Source organism: Oncorhynchus clarkii, chromosome 28 (assembly GCF_045791955.1).
Source record: "Oncorhynchus clarkii lewisi isolate Uvic-CL-2024 chromosome 28, UVic_Ocla_1.0, whole genome shotgun sequence".
NCBI classification, from domain to species: Eukaryota; Metazoa; Chordata; class Actinopteri; order Salmoniformes; family Salmonidae; genus Oncorhynchus; species Oncorhynchus clarkii.
The window spans coordinates 32,414,107-32,435,099 of record NC_092174.1 but is presented as its reverse complement, the minus strand read 5'-3'; the positions used below and the strand labels follow the sequence as shown (position 1 = coordinate 32,435,099).

The 20,993-nt window shown below is 41.2% G+C and overlaps 2 protein-coding genes across 6 annotated transcripts; one reads left to right on the top strand and one right to left on the bottom strand.

The window, feature by feature from the left end:
• The first annotated feature begins 2,680 nt into the window (after positions 1 to 2,680).
• On the top strand, positions 2,681 to 7,894 carry LOC139386698 (heterogeneous nuclear ribonucleoprotein C-like). Of its 5 annotated transcripts, XR_011629099.1 has the most exons (10): positions 2,695 to 2,830; positions 4,532 to 4,683; positions 5,551 to 5,816; positions 6,020 to 6,104; positions 6,225 to 6,275; positions 6,398 to 6,555; positions 6,768 to 6,881; positions 7,061 to 7,197; positions 7,301 to 7,528; positions 7,694 to 7,894. XR_011629099.1 is itself a non-coding variant. In XM_071132519.1 (9 exons), exons 2-9 carry the CDS (start codon positions 4,679 to 4,681, stop codon positions 7,397 to 7,399), a joined length of 915 nt encoding a protein of 304 aa, XP_070988620.1. In that variant the 5' UTR covers positions 2,681 to 2,830; positions 4,532 to 4,678; the 3' UTR covers positions 7,400 to 7,894. The 5 variants fall into 5 exon arrangements, 4 of the variants coding, with proteins under 4 accessions (XP_070988620.1, XP_070988622.1, XP_070988623.1 ...); XM_071132519.1 differs by having other exon boundaries at positions 2,681 to 2,830; positions 7,301 to 7,894; XM_071132521.1 differs by having other exon boundaries at positions 6,020 to 6,092; positions 7,301 to 7,894.
• A 321-nt stretch (positions 7,895 to 8,215) lies between these two features.
• LOC139386700 (putative ferric-chelate reductase 1) lies at positions 8,216 to 12,595 on the bottom strand. The gene is made up of 7 exons (XM_071132523.1): positions 12,489 to 12,595; positions 12,210 to 12,310; positions 10,577 to 10,783; positions 10,287 to 10,391; positions 10,061 to 10,199; positions 9,830 to 9,955; positions 8,216 to 9,698 (listed from the first exon to the last, which is right to left on the bottom strand). Exons 2-7 carry the CDS (start codon positions 12,306 to 12,308, stop codon positions 9,655 to 9,657), a joined length of 720 nt encoding a protein of 239 aa, XP_070988624.1. The 5' UTR covers positions 12,309 to 12,310; positions 12,489 to 12,595; the 3' UTR covers positions 8,216 to 9,654.
• Positions 12,596 to 20,993: the final 8,398 nt, after the last annotated feature.

Here is a 20,993-nt window from a genome sequence, read left to right as displayed (position 1 = left end):
TGCAAGATGTTCGGTGAACAATGTTGCACGTATATTCTTAACAACACCAGTCCAGATGGTAGTATATCTAAGGCCCTTAATGGGCTTGATGCACTATCTGCTGAGATGAGGACCATGGCGGGGGTGGAGGAGTCTGGACTGTTCTCTTGGTTGGGAGCCCAGTACACTGGTATGGTGGTTACTGGATTTCTGACCCTAATTCTTGTATTTTTATTATTGATGTGTTGTGCTGCTTGCATCATACCATGTTTTAAGAAGTCTGTTACAGATGTGTTGAAGGCTTCAGGCATGATGCCTTTGCTTGATGCTCCAGTTAGAGATGCTGATACTGAATCAAGCTTTCAGGGGAGGATGGGACTGACTGAGGATGACCCATGGTATGCTGTGGGTGAGGTAGTAGAATAAATATTACACCACCACAGTTCCTTGTTTTACATTTTTTTTATGATAGGTTTTCTTTCCAGTATGTTTGTTCTCCCTGTTGTAAAGGTTTGGAGTCCCTGGGTGGCATGGTGCCCACCTGGTGCAGGATAGGAGTAGCTGAGAGGACCGGATGGTTTATAATAATGCTTTGCTCTGCTTTACTCTGTTTTCCATGACCAAAGTTTTATCCTACATCTTACATGTCAATAAACAATAAAGTATTATCCTGTTTTTGTCAAAAGGGGGAGACAAAAGCATATATCACTTGTTGATTTGTATTTTTTCTTGGATGATTTTTCTTTTCTGTTTTTCTGTAAAAAAAATAATAATAATAATAATAATGTTTTATTAATAATAAACGTTTTATTATTTTCATGAAATGCTATTAACATATTACTATGTTGGGACTGCTGAAATAAAGGGTAATGAGTGACACCCTAGCGGGTGTCAAAAGGGGGACTTAAATTTAACACCATTTTATTTTATTCTGTTTTTAAATTAACTGTTGTTCTCTTTTGACATGAGGGTTTTAAGTTCCTAGGTGGGTGGTAGCCAATCTAGTACATAGTGGGATCGAATGGAGGACATGAAGGTATTTTAAACTTTGTAACTGTTATATGATTCATTGCTGAAAAGGGGGATTGTTGGATCCTGTGTTTTACATTATAGCCATTACCATATATATGATTGAATATTATCTGCTGTTGGCTTGTGTGGGTGTATGTATGTGTTATGCAACATAGCTGACTTGAAACATTGTTAAAAGTTTCAGGGCCATGGGCCTTTCTCATGATGGAAAAATACAGAAGACAGGACCTGTGCAATGAGTTGGGGGGGCACATTCAGAGCGTGGGGTTGCAGAACAAGCGGTCTTTTGTTAGATAACAGGAGCCAGGTGCGAGATAACGGTATCGAGCATGAGCGCATGGATGTTCTTCACAGCAACAGTTACATCTATCAACAGAAGCGCCAAGAGGCGGGGACCCGCCTGAGCGCCTGCAATAGGCTGAGCAAGTTTAAACCATGCCCAGCCTCTACTGTGATTGGCCAACAGACGGGTTGGAACTGTCTATCACAGTATAAAGAATACTGTTTACATACATCTTGTCAGTTCCCTGTTCTGCCCTGCGTGGTATTACAGTGAGCCCGTATATACGAAAGTTGCATTTGCCATTTATTACTTAGCTAATAAAAAATACATAGTATAAAATCGGTGACTCATTGTTATATTTATCCTGATACCAGATTCAAATTTACGCAACCCTAACAGAACATAGCCTGTTTAGTTGTTGACATGCAAATAGGCATATATTTTCCTAAGTTCTCCTCTTTTCATTACAGAACCACAATTAGTATCAGAGAGAGAGAGAGAGTGGTGTTGTGTGTGTGTGTGTGTGTGTGTGTGGATCTTCATTAAATCCTTGAACTGGAACAACTGCTTTCTCATGTTCTGAACGGGCACCTGGTGGTGGTTGCTACCGGCCTAAAAAATTTTATTGGTCCTTCGAATTCATAAACAACCCATATTTTACACTGTCCTTTTGAGTTTTGAAGCAGTCTTTACCTGATAAAGTCATGTTAGGATATGTCAGTTATCCAGGGAGAGCATTTGTGCCGAACCCACTAAGATTTTCAGATGCCTAGTTTATGTCCAGAAGTGTGTAGGAGGGAGATTCCGAGATGTGAGCAGTGTGCAGGAGGGCATGGGACAAAGGAATGTGTAGTATCGGTGGAAAAACTGTGTGTCAATTGTGGGGGTGTCCTGTGCGAGAGGTTGAGATTGCCAGGGTCTGAGGCAGTGACGAGAGTAGAGGATGATGGGTCAAGTGTGAGTTGTAGGCCTAGGACAATACAGAATGTTACAAATTTGTGCTTAAGTAAGATTCTTTCTTTTGCATTCATTGCATTGGTTATCATCTGTACAGCAGAAATGTAATGTAAATCATAGAAAATAGATGTTGTGGTAGCAGCTGCAGAGAATTACTTGGGCGTATCGGAAGATTTACTGCAGAAGAGTTACAATGTGTGTTGAACAAAGGACTCCCCTCCTCCCAGGCTGTCAGCCTGGTGTAGAATCAGTAGTGGAATAGGGTAGTGATTTTATTTATTAAATAGTGACGTGTGTATGGTTACTTGGTGGTGCAAGTTTTTCCCTTTTGCGTCACAACTGTAAGGTGATTCAATACACACTTCCGCACAGTAGGTGGCAGCATGCATTAACAAAATGTGCGAACGCCATTATACCGAAGTAGAAGAAGGAGTCTTGGCTACCTCCCCTTTGTTGGGTGCTGCGCCATTTCGTGCAGGGTTGAAAACAGCTTATTTTAGCCGCAAGAAGACGACCGTAGAACTATCACAAATGTCTGATTTAGCTGAAATATAAGCCATTTAAATCTTTAAGCTCCCGGTGAGTATTTTTTCCTCTGACTTTGCAGTATCTTTGGAATTTTATTTTTTAACGCTATGTATTTTTCTATTTGAGCGAGCGGCTAGCTAACTCATTATGGTTCAATTTCTTAAAGCTAGGTAGATGGCCCAACAACAGCCTAGCTAGCAGGATCCCATTACTTTTTATACAGTTTTTGCCAGCTTTTGTTGTCTTGCAAACAGTTGTATAAGCCGAGCGTTTTAAGACAATAACTGCGAAGACTGCTTTCTTTGTGGACGATAACTACAACACGGCTGCAGTTCAATGTGTTAACTTTGCTGGTTGGCTAACATGTAAGCTAACTAGCTAACCTTGTGGATTTTATCTCTAGCGTGCTAACCTTGTTGAATTTATTTCAATTTTGACCATTTTTGTTGTTGTTAGATATCCATAACATGTTGCACATACGTTTAGGCTTGTGGTGTTTTTATTTTATTTTTGTGATTAGCTGGTTTTGGAGACCGACTGGTACGGGAACGCTATTTTTGCGGGAATGTTTTTTTTTTCTGCAAGAAATGCTGGTTGTCCATTGTTAGCGAATAGATTAATGTTATTTTAGGTTCATAACCGTATAATTAATGTGACCGACGACAGACATTTGTTATTTTTGTTACACTAATTAAAATGTACTTTATGAATGATGCAGTTATGTACTTTGTCCTTGCTCAGTCTCTTTGCTAGACCCAAAAGCAATAGAAAACTAGCTAGGTTTATCTAATATAATACTATAGTCTTTGACTACTAGTTAGCTCGATGGTGCAGATTGAGGTTATTTAGGCTGCCTTGGCACGGTGTGGGCTGGTAAAATTGTGTAGTTTTTAATTAACCTGATTTAATCAAGGTGCATCTTACACTAAACAATAGTGTTAAAGTTATCAGTAAGTGCCATTCAAAAGCGATTCTAGCTACTAGCATTTACTTTGGAAGTCAGGTGGTGAATCACGAATGTTCAGAGTTGTGGTGCTGTGCCTCAGGTCTCCCTGCCAGAGACCCCAGCACTGATTGATTAGCTTGTTAGATGTCACTCATCATTAGGCTGGTCTCATCTGTGGTGCATGCCTAGTGCACTGTCTTTTTTATTTTCACTTCTATCATATCTGCACACTTGAGTTCTGTAAAATGAGTCGGGACATTCAACTCTGCAGTGCACAGCTCCCGCCTCCCACACACCACCTCATGCGGTGCTGCTGTAGGCCCATAAGCAGCGTGAGTGTTATGGTGGCCCCTGTGCATTACATACACTGCTTGTGAAGTCCTCAAAGTAGGCGTAGTACTACTACCTTTTAGCAACTCTATATGTTCATGCAAAACAACATCCCAATGTTATTTCCCTGTGTGCATCACAAATGACTACTCTTATAGTAAATCTGAAAAGACTTGTCAGTGATTACCACATTATCTACTACGACTTATCCCTGTAATGGATGCCTGAACCATAATAACACAATCTATCAACATGTTGATACATTTGCATAATGTGCAACTACAAGTACTTGAAGTATATTGCATCTCTGATTGGCTAGGCTGCTTCTAGTCTTACATCATTTGTCCTCTATAGGATGCCAATAACCCTGTTTTTCCTCTGTATTTGACACATAACTGAATTATGTACTAAACCAACCAGGTAAGACTAATAACCCTGTACAATGTCACTGAGGTGTGTTCTGTCGCCCGCCTCAGTATAAGTCGTGGGGTGAAGTTCTGCATTCTGAGGGTGCTGCTGGAGTTGTAGTTTTTGCTGAGAGCACCCAAGACACCTGCCCGCACACACTGGCCTTGCCCTCCGTGTCAAAGAACTGACAGACGACCGCCGTGCACAAAGACGCTATGGAGTGAGTGATGGTTATTTAACCCCCATTGGTTGTTATTAACGCTTACTTTTTTGACACACTGGTTGTATGCGGTGCCATCGAGATTCTCACTCCCCAATGTCCAATTGTGCCCAACCTCCTTTGCGTATTAGCCTTCCACAAATTACCACATGTGCCACTAATATTATGAGCACCAAATTTCCAATTTGTACACACGTGCCTTTCCCTGCCCGTAGGCTTAGAGCGCTAAATATTAGCCTGGTCCTGTTGCGTGACGTCTTTCCTACTCTTAGACGCTTGTTAACTGTGACCCCTGCCCAGATTTGCAATTCAGGCAATATAAAACAAACCCCGCTCCAAAACTTGCATATTGCCCCCTCCACACCATTCTAATATCCTGTTGTCTGAACAGTCAGTGGACACTCGTGTGCATCCATTTATTTGTAAAAAATAATTTCTATTGAGTGAGTTTTGGTTTGTATATCAATTGAAGTGTGATGTACAGCCACAAGTATGACGTAATGGTGTTTTTATATATTGTGATGGGTGTTGTCTGATTATTGCTGCTTATTCAGGGTCTTTTTTGCAGTAGGACCGTCTGGATTTGCACCAGAAGATGTACCACTGATATTAAGGATAATTATTATACTACCAACACATGGACATCTGGAGACTTAAGATGCTACACAATCACAAAACAAACCATTTGTGGAGGTGACAGGGCTGGAGCATAAGATGTCTTGGTGATGCTGTTGATATAGGACCTGAATAAGGTCAACAACAGTGTTTTATTAGGAACATTCCCTGCCACTCTGTTATTTATATAAAAAGATGGTTGAGTAGTGTTCTTGCAGTGACACAGTTGATAATTGAGATTATCTCCACCAGTCGGTCCCCCACCACCAGCGCCCTGATGGCCAGCAACGTGACCAACAAGACAGACCCTCGCTCGCTCAACTCCCGGGTCTTCATCGGAAACCTCAACACGCTACTGGTCACCAAGACTGACGTGGAGGCCATCTTCAGCAAGTATGGCAAGATCGTGGGCTGTTCTGTGCACAAGGGCTTTGCCTTCGTCCAGTTCGTCAACGAGAGATGCGCCCGGGCTGCTGTAGGGGGTGAGGACGGACGCGTGATCGTGGGACAGGTGCTGGGTAAGAACTAAAGCCAGCTTCTGGAGCTGGTGAGCAATGCCTCAAATTGGCCTCAGTGTTCTTTGGGTAATGAACAAAACTGACATTTTAGGGTACAGCATCTTGCCTGCTTGGAGGATAACTTTTTAAAGGTGGCTCTTTGTGACTACTGAATATGGATAAAGATTGTATTTCCAAGACTGACTCTGTCCTCTCTTCCTCAGACATTAACTTGGCCGGAGAACCCAAACCCCACAGGTCAAAGACCACAAAGCGCTCTGCGGGAGACATGTACAGGCCCGATTCAATGTAAAGAACCACATTTTTAAATACCTAATATTAAAATATGAACATGGTGTCTTTCCCCCTCTGCCTCTTCCACTGCATACATGTATCTTTTTTTGACCACTAATTTTCTTCTCCCCACAGCAGTCCCACGTTTGATCTGGACTACGACTTCCAGAGAGATTACTATGACCGGTGAGTCCAGTGCTATGTCTGTTCCCGTATCCTGTTGTTTTAGCTCAAGTTAAATAAACTTAATATGCAAGCGGAATTAGAGTAAATGGAAAAAGTTGGTTCATTCATTACTCTATTCTCAGAGTGTATTCGTACCCGTCCCGCGTGCCCCCTCCTCCTCCACCCCTGTCCCGAGCAGTGATCCCATCCAAGCGCTCGCGGGTCAGCATGACTGGAGGGGGTAGCCGCCGCACCAAGGCCAGTTTCTCCTCCAAGAGCAGCCAGAGGGCATCAAGAACAAGTTAGTACCCAGCCCTCTGCTCTAACCACTCAACTGACATACTACTCGTAATACACTTGCGCGCTAGCAGAGTTACAGCACTCTGGTGCAGTACATGCTGTCAATGCTTAAGATGAATCAGGTGGCTAATGACACTTGTCAAACAGCTTCATTAGGCAGTGTGGTCAAAAAAGCTCTCTAAAACCTTTATCTTCTCCCGCTTCCTCTCTCAGTGAAAACAGATGACCTGCAGACCATCAAGAAGGAGCTGACGCTGATTAAACACAAAGTAGACTACCTGCTGGAGAGCCTAGGCCGCATGGAGAAGGACCACGGCAAGAAGTCAGGTAGGGTGCAGGAGGGTCACCTGAACCATATGTTCAAAGTTTAACAAACACATTCATGAGCTAGTTTGTACTGTTTATGTATCTCCGTATTCAGCAGACTTGTATACACAGATGGATTTCATCTTCAGCTTTCTTTGACGCCTTTTTATCTGTCTGGTTTGACCTGTTTCTCTGGACAGAAGGGAAAGGTGCCAAGCCTGAACCTGGAGCGGTGTCCTCACTGCAGCACTCCAGCAACAAGAAGGAGGAGAGCATCAAGAGGGAGAGGGAGAACCAGGAGCTCAACGACTCTGAGGGGGACCTGCTAGAAGAGGAGGTGGGGGGGAGAAATGTCATGATGCTGCAAAAGATGAATGGCGGTGTATTTATGCTTATTGGATTGTTTGTACTCACCACCTAATCAATCGTTGGTCTCTCAGGTAAAGAGTCAAGACAGGGATGATGATGACGAAGAGGAGGAAGGAGAACGTGTGGATGGAGACGATGGTGACAGTGTCAACGGAGATGAGGATTCATAGACAGACGGATGCACACTTGTACAGACAAACACATCCACAACTTCCAGTGGGACCTCCGACTCCTATTAATTCCCACACTATGAAATGTCACTCACCTGCCCCCACTACCACCCTTCCATTGTCCCACAGGTATATATTTTTCTTGACGCAATTTAGTTTGTCCCCATTTCAGCCCCCTCCTATCATTATTTTACATCTAGCATTGTCCTGCAGCCAATTACATTGGAACTAGCTGTAGGTAGCAAGCAGTAATACGTGATTTGCTGTGCTGCTGTTCCTTTTTTTGACCAGCAGAGAGCAGAAATGGCCGTTTATTCTCTGACCTGAGCCACAAGTCAAATCACCACATTGGCATTACTAATCAAGAGATGACAACTTTAAAGATTGGGTTAAGGTTTGAAGAAACGGGCCCACCTGAGTATGTATGTTCCTTATATTCATGTCATTATTTTTATACTAAGTTGTACTGTAATAAATTGCAATTAAATACTGTGATTAATGCTTTTTATTGACTTGAGGCAGCTTTTCTGATGAAAGCATTGTGTACATCACCACCACTATTTGGAGAGGTTACTTTGTTTGGATGTCAGATGACTGGCCCCGCAAGTGCTTTATCATGGTTACACTTAGACTCAAACAATGGTCCTCTCCTTGAAATCCAATAATGAGCTTCATGTTTAGTACACATTCAATGCATATATTGGAGACAAACTGCCTATTTCTGGGCTTCGAGCAATTCATGTTGAAAGAATGTAATCCTTAAAGATATTCAAGTAAATGCAGTGTGATGGCATGTATGTCTGAAATTAACCAGAGGAGGGTATAACTATTTATTAAAGGATCCACAAATACAAAAATGGCACAGTGTTTAGCTGGAAGTTTACATACACTTAGGTTGGCGTCATTAAAACTGTTTTTTCAACCACTCCACAAATCTCTTGTTAATAAACTATGGTTTTGGCAAGTCAGGACATCTTTGTGCATAGCAATTGTTGACTGTCTTGAAACAGCTTGGGAAATTCCAGGAAATTGTTTTGGCTTGACATGGGAAACATTGTAGACCGACAAGTCTGACTCATCCTTAGGAGCGATTTCCAAACACCTGAAGTTACCACTGTTTGTATAAACATGACCGCTCAGGTAGAAGCGTTCTGTCTCCTAGAGATGAACGTACTTTGAGAAAAGTGCAAATCAATCCCAGAACAGCAAAGACCTTGAAGATGCTGGAGGAAACGGGTACAAAAGTATCCACAGTAAAACAAGTCCTATACCGACATAACTTGAAAGGCTGCTCACCAAGGAAGAAACCACTGCTCCAAAAAAAGCTGAACTACGGTTTGCAACAAAGATCGTACTTTTTGGAGAAATGTCCTCTGGTCTGATGAAACAAAACTAGAACTGTTTAGCGGAGAAAGGGGAGGCTTGCAAGCCGAAGATTACCATCCCCAACGTGAAGCACGGGGGTGGCAGCATCATGTAGTGGGGGTGCTTTGCTGCAGGAGGGACTGGTGCACTTCACAAAATAGATGTCATCATGATGGAAAATTGTGGATATATTGAAGCAACATCTCAAGACATCAGTCAGGAAGTTAAAGCTTGGTCGCAAATGGGTCTTCCAAATGGACAATGACAATGGCACACTTCCAAAGTTGTGGCAAAATACCTTAAGGACAACAAAGTCAAGGTATTGGAGTGGCCATCACAAAGCTCTGACCTCGATCCTATAGAAAATTTGTGGACAGAACTGAAAAAGAGTGCGAGCAAGGAGGCCTACAAACCTGACTCAGCTCTGTCAGGAGGAATGAGCCAAAATTCACCCAACTTATTGTGGGAAGCTTGTGGAAGGCTACCTGAAACGTTTGACCCAAATACTAATTGAGTGTATGTAAACTTCTGACCCATTGGGAATGTGATGAAATAAATCACTATTATTCACATTCTTAAAATAAAGTGGTGATCCTAATTGACCTACGATTAAATATTGGGAAAAACAGTTTAAATGTATTTGTCTAAGGTGTATGTAGACTCCAACTGTACATTATGAACCAATTAATTCCTTTTACTGTAGCATACGTACATTCTAATTGTTCCCTTTCACACACATTTAAAGTTACCAAGATCCCACATTAACAGTAGCATTTCATTGCACGTAACAGTAATTCATCTGAGATACGGAGTCAATTTTCCTTCAAATATTTAGGGTAAAAGGGTTCTCTTTCCATTGGTGTTGAAGCTGGCTAACGTTCAGGTTCTCTTCAGGAAAGACGATACATCAGCACACTGAGCAGGACCATCACAGCTGAAAGGGAAGTGTGGATTGACTGGATGTTACGGACCCGACAGAACACTGGGAAGCACTAGAATAGACATGACCCCAGCAGATCTATGGTTGATTAAGGGCAACTTCTAGCTCAAGCCTGATTTGCTTACCTTGGGATGTGAGTGCGCTGCTGCCGGCTGTTGTTGGGACTGCTGTTGTTGCAACGTTGCTGGTAGGGTCAGCCAGGTTCAATGGCTTATTGGTCAAGCGTATGTTGATGTCACCAATACCCATACCTGAATAAGTAGGGATGAAGCAGAAGGCAGATGTTTAGAAGATAAAATGATTACAGTGAGGGGGGGGGGGTCTGTGCCTGGTTCCAATATCAGGTCAACACTTACCGTTTATGACATTTCCCACAGCGAGGAAGGTGACGAAGGTGGTGACGTGACTGGTCCTGGTTGTTGCATTAACCGCTGGCAGCATGAATTTACACTGTATGAAAGTCCCATTGACTGAGCCAGTGATGTTTTTCACAATCTGGGAACACAAGAAAAAGTGTTACATTTGCCTACAGTCAATAACCAACCTCATTAGTGTCAATTGATTAGATGAAAGCCTCTTCACCCTTTGTGTCAGAGAAATTGTGTTGTTGAGGTTGTTGCGCTGGGCAGAGCGGAAGAAGAAACTGCCATTTCTGTTCTGGGCACAGATAAAAACCATAGACGTTCCCTATTCATAGGAGAGAGGGAGAGCATGGGTTACAGACAATCATCATTACCTCTACTACAACAACAATTTAATGTCCAAAGAATGGTCCCTTAATGTCTTGTCTTTGGGAAGAAGTCCAAAAAGTAATAATTATGTGGTTATGGGTTCACCTTGTTTTTCTGGTTGTGTGTGTGCGCATGTGTTACCTCTGTCTCGTTGGCAGTCAGTCCTAGAGCGATGTATCCACTGGAGTCCCCAAGGAGCTCAACTAACAGGTCTACTCCATTAGGAGGAGAGGGGGCGGTGGTGACGATGGAAGCGAAGAGGCAGCTTGTTTTTCCTGTAGGATCACATTGTTCTGGGGTCTCTACACACAGCTTAGTCAATCCACAGCCTGTCCGTGTGATATGCACCTGTCAAACCACACACAGCAAATCTAGTTCAAGTTATGCACACACACACAAGTTCATTTCAATATCTACATTTGTGGGCTATTGACTCATTGACATCATACCAATGACTTCTAAAATCATCTGCCTAACTTTGATTTGGGAGTGAACTATGACTTTAAGTTAGGATCTGGCGCCCGATTCACAATTTTCTTAAGAAGAAATGTCTTCTTAACTGACCATTTTTCCATAACTATAGACTTAAGAAGAAAGTTAAGCAACGTTGCTATTCCTCAATAAACTTATTGGACATGTTAAGGTTTTTCCTAAGTTTCTTCCTATGAAGAAAGTTATGAAATGGGATTTTTGAAAATAATGCTTTAGGATTTCTTATTTGAAATGTACTGAACTTTAGGACAGCTAAACCCTTGTCTTGAGACGACTAGATAATTGTGTAAACATTAACGTTTTCTTGCACCAGATACAGCTGGCAACCGGGTATTTAAATACAGAAAGAAAACAAATTAAACGTGCATTATCTAGCTAACTAGTAATTAACAATATATTACAATATTCTATAAGTGTTAAATAGCTAGCGTTATCTCGTCAATTTGCAAAGAACTTGGCAAAGTTAGCTATGTTGTTGGCTATAATGTCGGGACGCTTGGCTAGCGAAGGTAGCTAGCTACCTAATTTACCGGTTGCGCAGTCCCTCTACCACCTTCTCCTCCAGCTGGTCCACATTAATGGTCTCTCAGCTCCCTTCTTCTTAGCAGTCGACTTGATGTCGGACCACTTCTTTTTTTAAGGCGTCACTGTCCTTTGCCATAACCCCGACAGCATTGACAGACTAGGCCACTCGCCCATCCTCTCTCTTTTTTTGTCTGCATTGACCCCGCAGTTATCAAGTCTCCCCAACAGCAACCTTTTCCTGGCTGCTATTTCCTCCATCATCACTCCAAGCTCTTGTTTGCTGAAAATTTTATTTTGATGTACAGTAGCTAACGCTAGTCTTCCTATAATGTGTGAAAAAGAACGTTTTTTTTGTATGCGTGTATAAAGGTTTCGCGAGCTGGAGACATAAAGCAAAAAAAAAATTCTGGAGATATAAAGCAAAAAAAAAGTAATTCAATGTAAACATCAACACTTATAGTGGGCCAAATCCTATCATTCATGTCACATAGGCTTATTTATTAGTTTCAAGCACGTCACTAATGTCAATGCCACATAAAACGATATTTACGAAGTTCTTAAGAAATATATTTACGAAGTTTCTAAGAAAACGACGAATTCCCAAGAACATTGAGGAATCGCATTTACGAACTATGTTATGAACTTCTTATTTTTTTTGTTTTCAGCAGCTTCTTAATTTTTTTCGTAAGTAATGTTTTGTGAATCCGGCCCCTGGTCCATAAAGGTGTTGCTGGAAAGAGTAGATTGAGAACCTTACCTCCGTATTATTGGCAAACGAGAGATGTCCGTTTCCACTAACACCTGGTGCCAGGCAGCCCATCACCATAGAGGCCACAAAGAGAAGTCCTCTGTCCATTCCTACATGGGAACATGGTAAATCGTGGAGAAAATAGAACAATTATCAGAAATAAAAACACTCATTGTCATCTTTTCTGATAGTAGAGAAATACATTTGTCATATTTTATTTAAGAAGCCATCAACCAAATGTTTAAAATCTAAATGCAAAGTATTCTTAAATACAAATACAAGACTTACTTGGTCCTGTATTTAGTAAGCTTATCCTTTAGTCAATACACTGTCTCAGCGGGATTAATACTTTCTAAATTCTGTAATATGTTTTTTACTCCTTATCTACATGTTCATGTGGAAGGAGGCAGGGCGTGGATTACCGGTAAAGGTGTGTTACCACGCAATGGAATAATACTGTATGTAAGTATGAATTCAGAAATTCAGTTCCTCGTTTGCCCTTGTGTATTTACAAGAAGGAAACTATTAGTCTAGACCAGTGGTTCTCAATCCTGGTCCTATGGACCCAAAGGGGTGCATGTTGTGTTTTTTTCCTTAGCACTACACAACTTATTCAAATCATCAACTCATCATCAAGCTTTGATGATTTGAATCAGCTGTGTAGTGCTAAGGCAAAGGTCAAGGTTTGAGAACCACTGGTCTAGACCAATTGTTGACAAAATATCTGGTCTGATTGGTCAAAAGACCAATTATTGGCAAAAGATTTTGATGCAATTGGTCAAAAGAACAATTATTGGTGTAAGTGGTGTAAGCAAACTTAGAGAACTAGTGGGCTAAGTACTGATGTCAATTCAATTCTTCAACTGACCAACCCTATATTGATAGATACAAACCTACAAGCATCCTCTCCATTAGGCTTGGGCGGTATAACAATGAGTTATTGTGAAATCACACATAGAAGGAAACAATGTGCGATTAAAAATAAACCGGTCTGATAATCAAGTCAAATCTAATGTTGTTTGTCACATGCTCTAAATACAACAGGTGTTATACATTACAGTGAAATGCTTACTTACAAGCCCTTAACTAACAATGCAGTTTTAAGAAAAATAAGATTTAAGAAAATATTTACTAAACAAACTAAAGTAAAAAGAAAGTAACACAAAATAACAAGGCTATATACAGGGGTTACTTGCTGTATGGGATGAAAACGAGACAACTTTTCAGTCTGAGCAACTGTAGGCTACTAAAATGAGCAGATGCATACAGCCTATGTTTGCTGTCCATTTGGTCAGGGTAAACTAATTGGTAACATTATGTATTTATAGTCCATCTGTATTTATAGTCCAGAAAATGTAAATGTGATCAAATTTTGTTTATATTCCAAATCGGGCTGGCTAGGCTGCCAATATGTTTTCAATCAAAAATGATTAACTGGAAATAATCAATCAACATAATAGTGATGACAGATGTGAGTAAACAATTCTATAAGGCCTACAGTTGCATAGGACTGCATGATACAAACATTCATAAAGCAAACTCAGCCCTCAGTTGATGATCAGGGTGTTATTCAAGAATGTTTCTTGGGCTACTTTGATATATTAAGTGGGCGAGATGCCAACTCTTGTGTTTAACTTCACAGAGAAACTTGTTCAAACCTATGATGGCGCAGCTGTAATGGAATATATCTGATATTTTTATTTCCAGCTAAGTCCCCTGCTATTCCCTGTTTTTAAGAGGTGATGACCAGTCCACTCTACTACCATTGTCAACTCTGTCCTGACATGAACTGAAGCAACGTCTCATGTGCCCGCTCATCCACTGGCACGTTGCATGTTTCCTCTCCAAGCACTGTGAGTACCCCTGTCAATTTTCTCTCATTACTCTATGTAGAGTCAATCACATATACACTTACATTATTGCACATCAATGATTTTACTCTTTGCTTGGACTAACTCATTATTTGCTCTTTTGCCTAACTTTGTAGTGTGTTGTTGTTTTTTGTCTTCCCAGGCAAATCCTGCATTGAAGTCAAGCCTGTGAACAACTCAACTCATGCCTCATACCCTCATTCAATCATTGCTGTGATCCCTTCCAAACACTGTGTAGCTAGCCCTCTCATTCCCAATCCCCATAATATTGTACTATACATATCTTTATTAAATGCTTTAGGTTAAAATAATTACTCTTTTGATGATTTTTGATACACACTTTGACATCTCTGTGCGCTCAGCGCCTATATCGTGGGTCTCCCATCCTCCTCAATTTTTCAAGTCACCAGCCTCCATTGGTGCAGGAGTACAGGTTAGTTGAGGTAATTGAGGTAATGTGTACATGTATGTAGGGGTAAAGTGACTGCATAAATAATAAACAGCGAGTAGCAGCAGTGTAAAAAAATGGTGTTGGTGATGTGGACACCAAGGAACTTGAAACCTGCTCCACTACCGCCCAGTCGATGTGAATTGGGGTGTGCTCAGTCCTCCTTTTCCCGTAATCTATTATCAGCTCCTTAGTCTTGGTTACGTTGAGCGATAGGTTGTTATTCTGGCACCACCCGGCCAGGTCTCTGACCTCCTCCCTATAGGCTGTCTTGTCGGTGATCAGGCCTACCACTGTTGTGCCGTCTACAAACGTAATGATGGTGTTGGAGATGTGCCTGGCCATGCAGTCATGGGTGAACAGGGAGTACAGGAGGGGACTGAGCACGCACCCCTGGGGGGGCTCCAGTGTTGAGGATCAGCGTGGCAGATGTGTTGCTACCTACCCTCACCACCCCCCAGGCGGCCCGTCAGGAAGTCCAGGATCCAGTTGCAGAGGGAGGTGTTTAGTCCCCGGGTCCTTAGCTTAGTGATGAGCTTTGAGGCACTATGGTGTTGAACGCTGAGCTGTAGTCAATGAATAGCATTCTCACATAGGTGTTTCTTTTGTCCAGGTGGGAAAGGGCAGTGTGATGAGTGCAATAGAGATAGCATCATCTGTGGATCTGTTTGGGCGATATGCAAATTGGAGTGGGTCTATGGTTTCTAGGATAATGGTGTTGATGTGAGCCATTACCAGCCTTTCAAAGCACTAGATGGCTACGGACGTGAGTGCTACGGGTCTGTAGTCATTTAGGCAGGTTGCCTTCGTGTTCTTGGGCACAGAGACTATGGTGGTCTGCTTGAAACATGTTGGTATTACAGACTCAATCAAGGACATGTTGAAAATGTCAGTGAAGACACCTGCCAGTTGGTCAGCACACGTCCTGATCGCGACGATCAGTCAGCGTTTCCTTTTCAGAAGACTGTCTGGTTCACTTCCTTTACCTGATTTTCATATGAAATGCACACATTTAATTATTAACCTGCATAAGCTCATTCTATTAAAGGTATAGTATTTTACCCAGGTCTTGGCCAGTGTGAACTATAGCAAACATAGACAACACAAACAATCAAGCAGAATAATAGCTAAAAGCACTAAATGCTTCATTCTTCAAACATGGTTTTACTGGTTGTGTTCCACATTTTCTGGGTTTGATGTCAACAGTAAAACCCATAGTCATGCCATGGAAAGAGAGGGAGAGAGAAAGAAGGGACTTTTGGTCTGCATTCTTGAATCAAGTCCACTTGGATTCGTTCCACCTGAGAACAGGTAATCATAACAGGGATCATGGGACAAAAAAACAAAACACAATCAGCTCCAGTTACTGACGCAGGTTCAGTTGACACACCTTCCTGGCTGTAGTTCATCATTTGTTACATGGTATCCTTTAAATTCTTTATAGGTTGCATTGTGTTTCTGGTGAAACCTACAGTATACTTCCTCCTGTTGTGAAACAGCTTCCCCTTAAACTTTTATTGGGTTCATTACCAGCAGGTTAGACTCAGGTATAAATAACTACACATACTCAAGTTACGCTGGACAACTTTTCTGCTCAGATGCTGATTGAAAACCAGATACAAAAGGGGATCAACAATGCATGAAGTTATCGCTATTATTACTAAGGGCTACAGCACGATAAAAGTTTAAAGACAATGTTCAGCGTTTGCGGAGACTGCATTCTTTGTAGTCCTAAACGCTGCATATGTCAACTCGATACATTTTCCTTACATTTCAATTGCGATATAGTGCGGAAGATCACCCACTGGAGAGGCAGGCCCACCGAATCAGATTGAGCAAAATGCATTTTTGGGGGGTGTTTTTACCTAAACATGCAAACACCGTCAGATAGAATTAATAGCGAGCAGTACACTGGAATGACATACAGATTAACTGGAATAACATTCCCTCTCATGGGATGGATGGCCAAAAAATAACTAACTGAAAGCCACACCCCCAACAACCCACAAATATGATCGCATTGAGGCATACAGTGAACTCCAAAAGTAATGGTATAATGACACATTGGTTAATTTGGCTCTTTACTCCAGCGCTTTGGATTTTAAATGATACAGTGATGAGGTTAAAGTGCAGACTGTCTGCTTTAATTTGAGGGTATTTTCATCCATATGGGCTGGTGGCCCTAAGCGACCACTGATGTTGCATATGTCTGGAATCGACCCAAACAAACAAGCTACAAGCCAGCTCATAATCCAGTGCCTGTATAACAGTCAACAAACATATAATGCCTTCAGAAAGTAGTCACACCCCTTGACTTTTTACTAATTTTGTTATGTTCCAAAGTGGGATTAAAATTGTCATTTTTTTTGTCAACAATCAACACACAATACTCTGTAATGTCAAAGTGGAAGAAGTATTCTATGTTTTAATTTTTTTAGTAATGAAAAATAAAACACATATATCTTGATTAGATAAATATTCAACCCCCTGAATGAATACATGTTACCATCACCTTTGGCAACAATTACAGCTGTGAGGGTTTTTGTGTAAATCTCTAAGAGCTTTTCATACCTGGATTGTACAATATTTACCCACTATTCTTTTAAAAATTCTTCCAAGTTATTTCAAGTCGATTGAAGTCAAAACTGTAATTAGGCCACTCAGGAACATTCAATGTTGTCTTGGTAAGCAACTCCAGTGTATACTCCTGGGGGCTGGTACAACTCAAGTTTTAACAAAAAAAGAATTCCTCAAAGAATTAACTCAAAATAATATTTACGATCTGTGCCACAAATAACGATAACTGTATCGACCTTGTGTTTATAAACGTAGATATCTATGCATTTTGTGGCACAGGGCACCATTTTACTGAAGAAGTTTTATTTTTATTATTTGATTATTTTGTTTTGTTTTTGTGTACTGTTGTGTATATTAAGTATATTCATGTGTATATGGATGTGACATTTTAATGTGTTTCTTGTATTTTGATCTTTGTTGTGTTATACAGGGCTCATCTGAAAAAGAGACATCTAGTACTACAACTCTGTCGCCCTCAAGTGGTAAGAGCATGGCTGTATCTGCTTTAGTTTTAGCCGTATACTAAAGTACAGCGAGCATTTTTAGATAATTTCAGTGTGGCAAAAACAAATTATGCTAGAAGTTAGCTCTATTTTTTTTTAGAAACCAACACCTCAAAAAACATAAACCTATGTTTATGGAATTTACATTTTAGTAATTTAGCAGACACTCTTATCCAGAGTGACTTACAGGAGCAATTAGGGTTAAGTGCTTTGCTCAAGGGCACATCGACAGATTTTCCACCTAGTCTGCTCGGGGATTAGAATCAGAGACCTTTTGATTGCCAGGCCAATACTCTTAACCTCTAGGCTACATGCTGCCCACATGTGAATGTGACCCATGTATCAGTAACCATTAAATAAAGAACAAATTTAGGAGTTCAGTGGCAAAAACATTACTATAAACACACCAAAAGTAATTTGAGGCCAGCATTCAAATTGTGCAAAAAACACCTGAGTTTGCGACACACTGATCTCTGACATTGGAAAAGTGGTCATGGCAAACATTTAAGCAGAGAAAGAAAACCCTGAGGATATTCACATGAGCAGCAAGCATTGTTCTTTTAAGTGATTTGAGTCCGTGTGAATCCACTACCAGTTTTCAGACAGAGATATATTTTAATACAACAATCTCTACGATGATCTTGTTTAAAAAATCACTTAAAAAAAGTTGAACGACAAATGTGTATAAAAGGCACCATTTGAAGTTCCATTGCTCTAGTTTCAAAGAAGGAGCAAATATTAGCAACACAATGACTGGCTTTTGATTTGTCCCCAAATAAATAATCTAAAAACCAAACACCATGTCAATCCATTTTAGAATACTTAATCACATTTTCAGTAGTTAATAATGCAGACGAGAGCCTTGGCCGAGAGGCTTTTGCTCAGCATCGCCCTCTCCCCTGTCCCTTTCGCCCTCTCCCCTGTCCCTTGCATCGCCCAGTCTCCTCTCCCTTTCAGCATCACCCAGTCTCCTGTCCCTTTCAGCATCACCAAGTCTCTTGTCCCTTTCAGCATCACCCAGTCTCCTGTCCCTTTGTCCCCGCTGTTCCATAAGGTGTATTTTTACCTGCTTTTTAAATCTGATTCTATTGCTTGCATCAGTTACCTGATGTGGAATAAAGTTCCATGTAGTCATGGCTCGCCTCCCATAGTCTGTTCTGGACTTGGGGACTGTGAAGAGACCTCTGGTGGCATGTCTTGTGGGGTATACATGGAACAGTAGTCCAGGTGCGACAAAACCAGGGCCTGTAGGACCTGCCTTGTTGATAGTGTTGTGACGAATGCAGAGCAATGCTTTATTGTGGACAGACTTCTCCCCATCTTAGCTACTGTTGTGTAAAAATGTTTTGACCATGACAGTTTACAATCCATGGTAACTCTAAGCAGTTTAGTCACCTGAACTTGCTCAATTTCCACATTATTCATTATGAGATGTAGTTGAGGTTTAGGGTTTAGTGAATGATTTGTCCCAAATATAATGCTTTTCGTTTTGGAAATATTTAGGACTAAGTTATTCCTTGCTACCCATTCCGTAATTAACTGTAGCTCTTTGTTAAGTGTTGCAGTCATTTCAGTCGCTGTAGCAGCTGACATGTATAGTGTTGAGTCATCCGCATACATAGACACACTGGCCTTACTCAAAGCCAGTGGCATGTCGTTTAGTAAAGATTGAAAAAAGCAAGGGGCCTAAACAGCTACCCTGGGGAATTCCTGCTTCTACCTGGATTATGTTTGAGAGGCTTCCATTATAAAAAGTAACTCTTTATCCACATTATAGCAGGGGGTGTAAAGCCATAACACATCCGTTTTTCCAGCAGCAGACTATGATCAATAATGTCAAAAGCTGCACTGAAGTTTAACAAGACAGCCCTCACAATCATTTTATCTTAGCCAATCATCAGTCATTTGTGCAAATCAAATCAAATTTTATTTGTCACATGTACCGAATACAGGTGTAGACCTTACAGTGAAATGCTTACTTACGAGCCCCTAACCAACAATGCAATGAATAAAAATATGGATAGGAATAAGAAATAAAAGTAACAAGTAATTATAGAGCAGCAGTAAAATAACAATAGTAAGACTATATACATGGGGGTACTGGTACAGAGTCAATGTGCGGGGGCCGGTGAGTTGAGGTAATATGTACATGTAGGTAGAGTTATTAAAGTGACTATGCATAGACGATAACAACAGAGAGTAGCATCGGTGTAAAAGGGGGGGGGGCAATGCAAATTGTCTGGCTAGCCATTGGATTAGGTGTTCAGGAGTCTTATGGCTTGTGGGTAGAAGCTGTTTAGAAGCCTCTTGGACATAGACTTGGCGCTCCGGTACCGCTTCCCGGGAGGTTGCAGAGTGAACAGTCTATGACTTGGGTGGCTGGAGTCTTTGACAATTTTTTGGGGTGCCTTCCTCTGACTGGTATAGAGGTCCTGGAAGTGCTGTGCTTGTTGAGTGTCCTTCCCTATATGCATGCTGAAAGTATGTTGTCAATTTGTTTACTGTGAAATAGCATTGTATCTGGTCAAACACAATTTATCCAGAAGTTTAGTATGGGTTGGTAACCGATTGATTGGTCGGCTATATGAGCCAGTAAAGGGGGTTTTACTATACTTGGGTAGTGGAATGACTGGAATTCCCTCCAGGCCTGGGGGCAAGCACTTTTCTAGTAGGCTTAAATTAAGATTGGGCAATATCGTCCGCTAATATCCTCAGTAATTTTCCTTCCAGGTGGTCAGACCCCGGTGGTTTGTCATTGTTGATAGACAACAATAATTGTTTCACCTCTTCCACGCTGACTTTTTGTATTTATTTTTTTACTTCACCTTTATTTAACCAGGTAGGCTAGTTGAGAACAAGTTCTCATTTACAACTGCGACCTGGCCAAGATAAAGCATAGCAGTGTGAACAGACAACAACACAGAGTTACACATGGAGTAAACAATAAACAAATCAATAACACTGTAGAAAAAAAGAAAGAGTCTATATACATTGTGTGTAAAAGGCATGAGGAGGTAGGCGAATAATTACAATTTAGCAGATTAACACTGGAGTGATAAATGATCAGATGGTCATGTGCAGGTAGAGATACTGGTGTGCAAAAGAGCAGAAAAGTAAATAAATAAAACAGTATGGGGATAAGGTAGGTAAATTTGGTGGGCTATTTACTGATGGACTATATACAGCTGCAGCGATCGGTTAGCTGCTCAGATAGCAGATGTTTAAAGTTGGTGAGGGAGATAAAAGTCTCCAACTTTAGCGATTTTTGCAATTCGTTCCAGTCACAGGCAGCAGAGAACTGGAAGGAAAGGCAGCCAAATGAGGCTTTAGGGATGATCAGTGAGGTGCACCTGCTGGAGCGCGTGCTACGGGAGGGTGTTGCCATCGTGACCAG

Excerpts from the sequence above, each read along its gene's own strand:
- LOC139386698 (XM_071132519.1), top strand. Across the intron at positions 6,276-6,397 it reads CAGAGAGATTACTATGACCG|AGTGTATTCGTACCCGTCCC; the intron begins GTGAGTCCAGTG and ends CTCTATTCTCAG. Across the intron at positions 7,198-7,300 it reads GGGACCTGCTAGAAGAGGAG|GTAAAGAGTCAAGACAGGGA; the intron begins GTGGGGGGGAGA and ends TTGGTCTCTCAG.
- LOC139386700 (XM_071132523.1), bottom strand. The coding sequence starts at position 12,308 with ATGGACAGAGGACTTCTCTTTGTGGCCTCTATGGTGATGGGCTGCCTG. Across the intron at positions 10,392-10,576 it reads TGACTGCCAACGAGACAGAG|GGAACGTCTATGGTTTTTAT; the intron begins GTAACACATGCG and ends TCCTATGAATAG. Across the intron at positions 9,956-10,060 it reads TGTGGGAAATGTCATAAACG|GTATGGGTATTGGTGACATC; the intron begins GTAAGTGTTGAC and ends CTACTTATTCAG.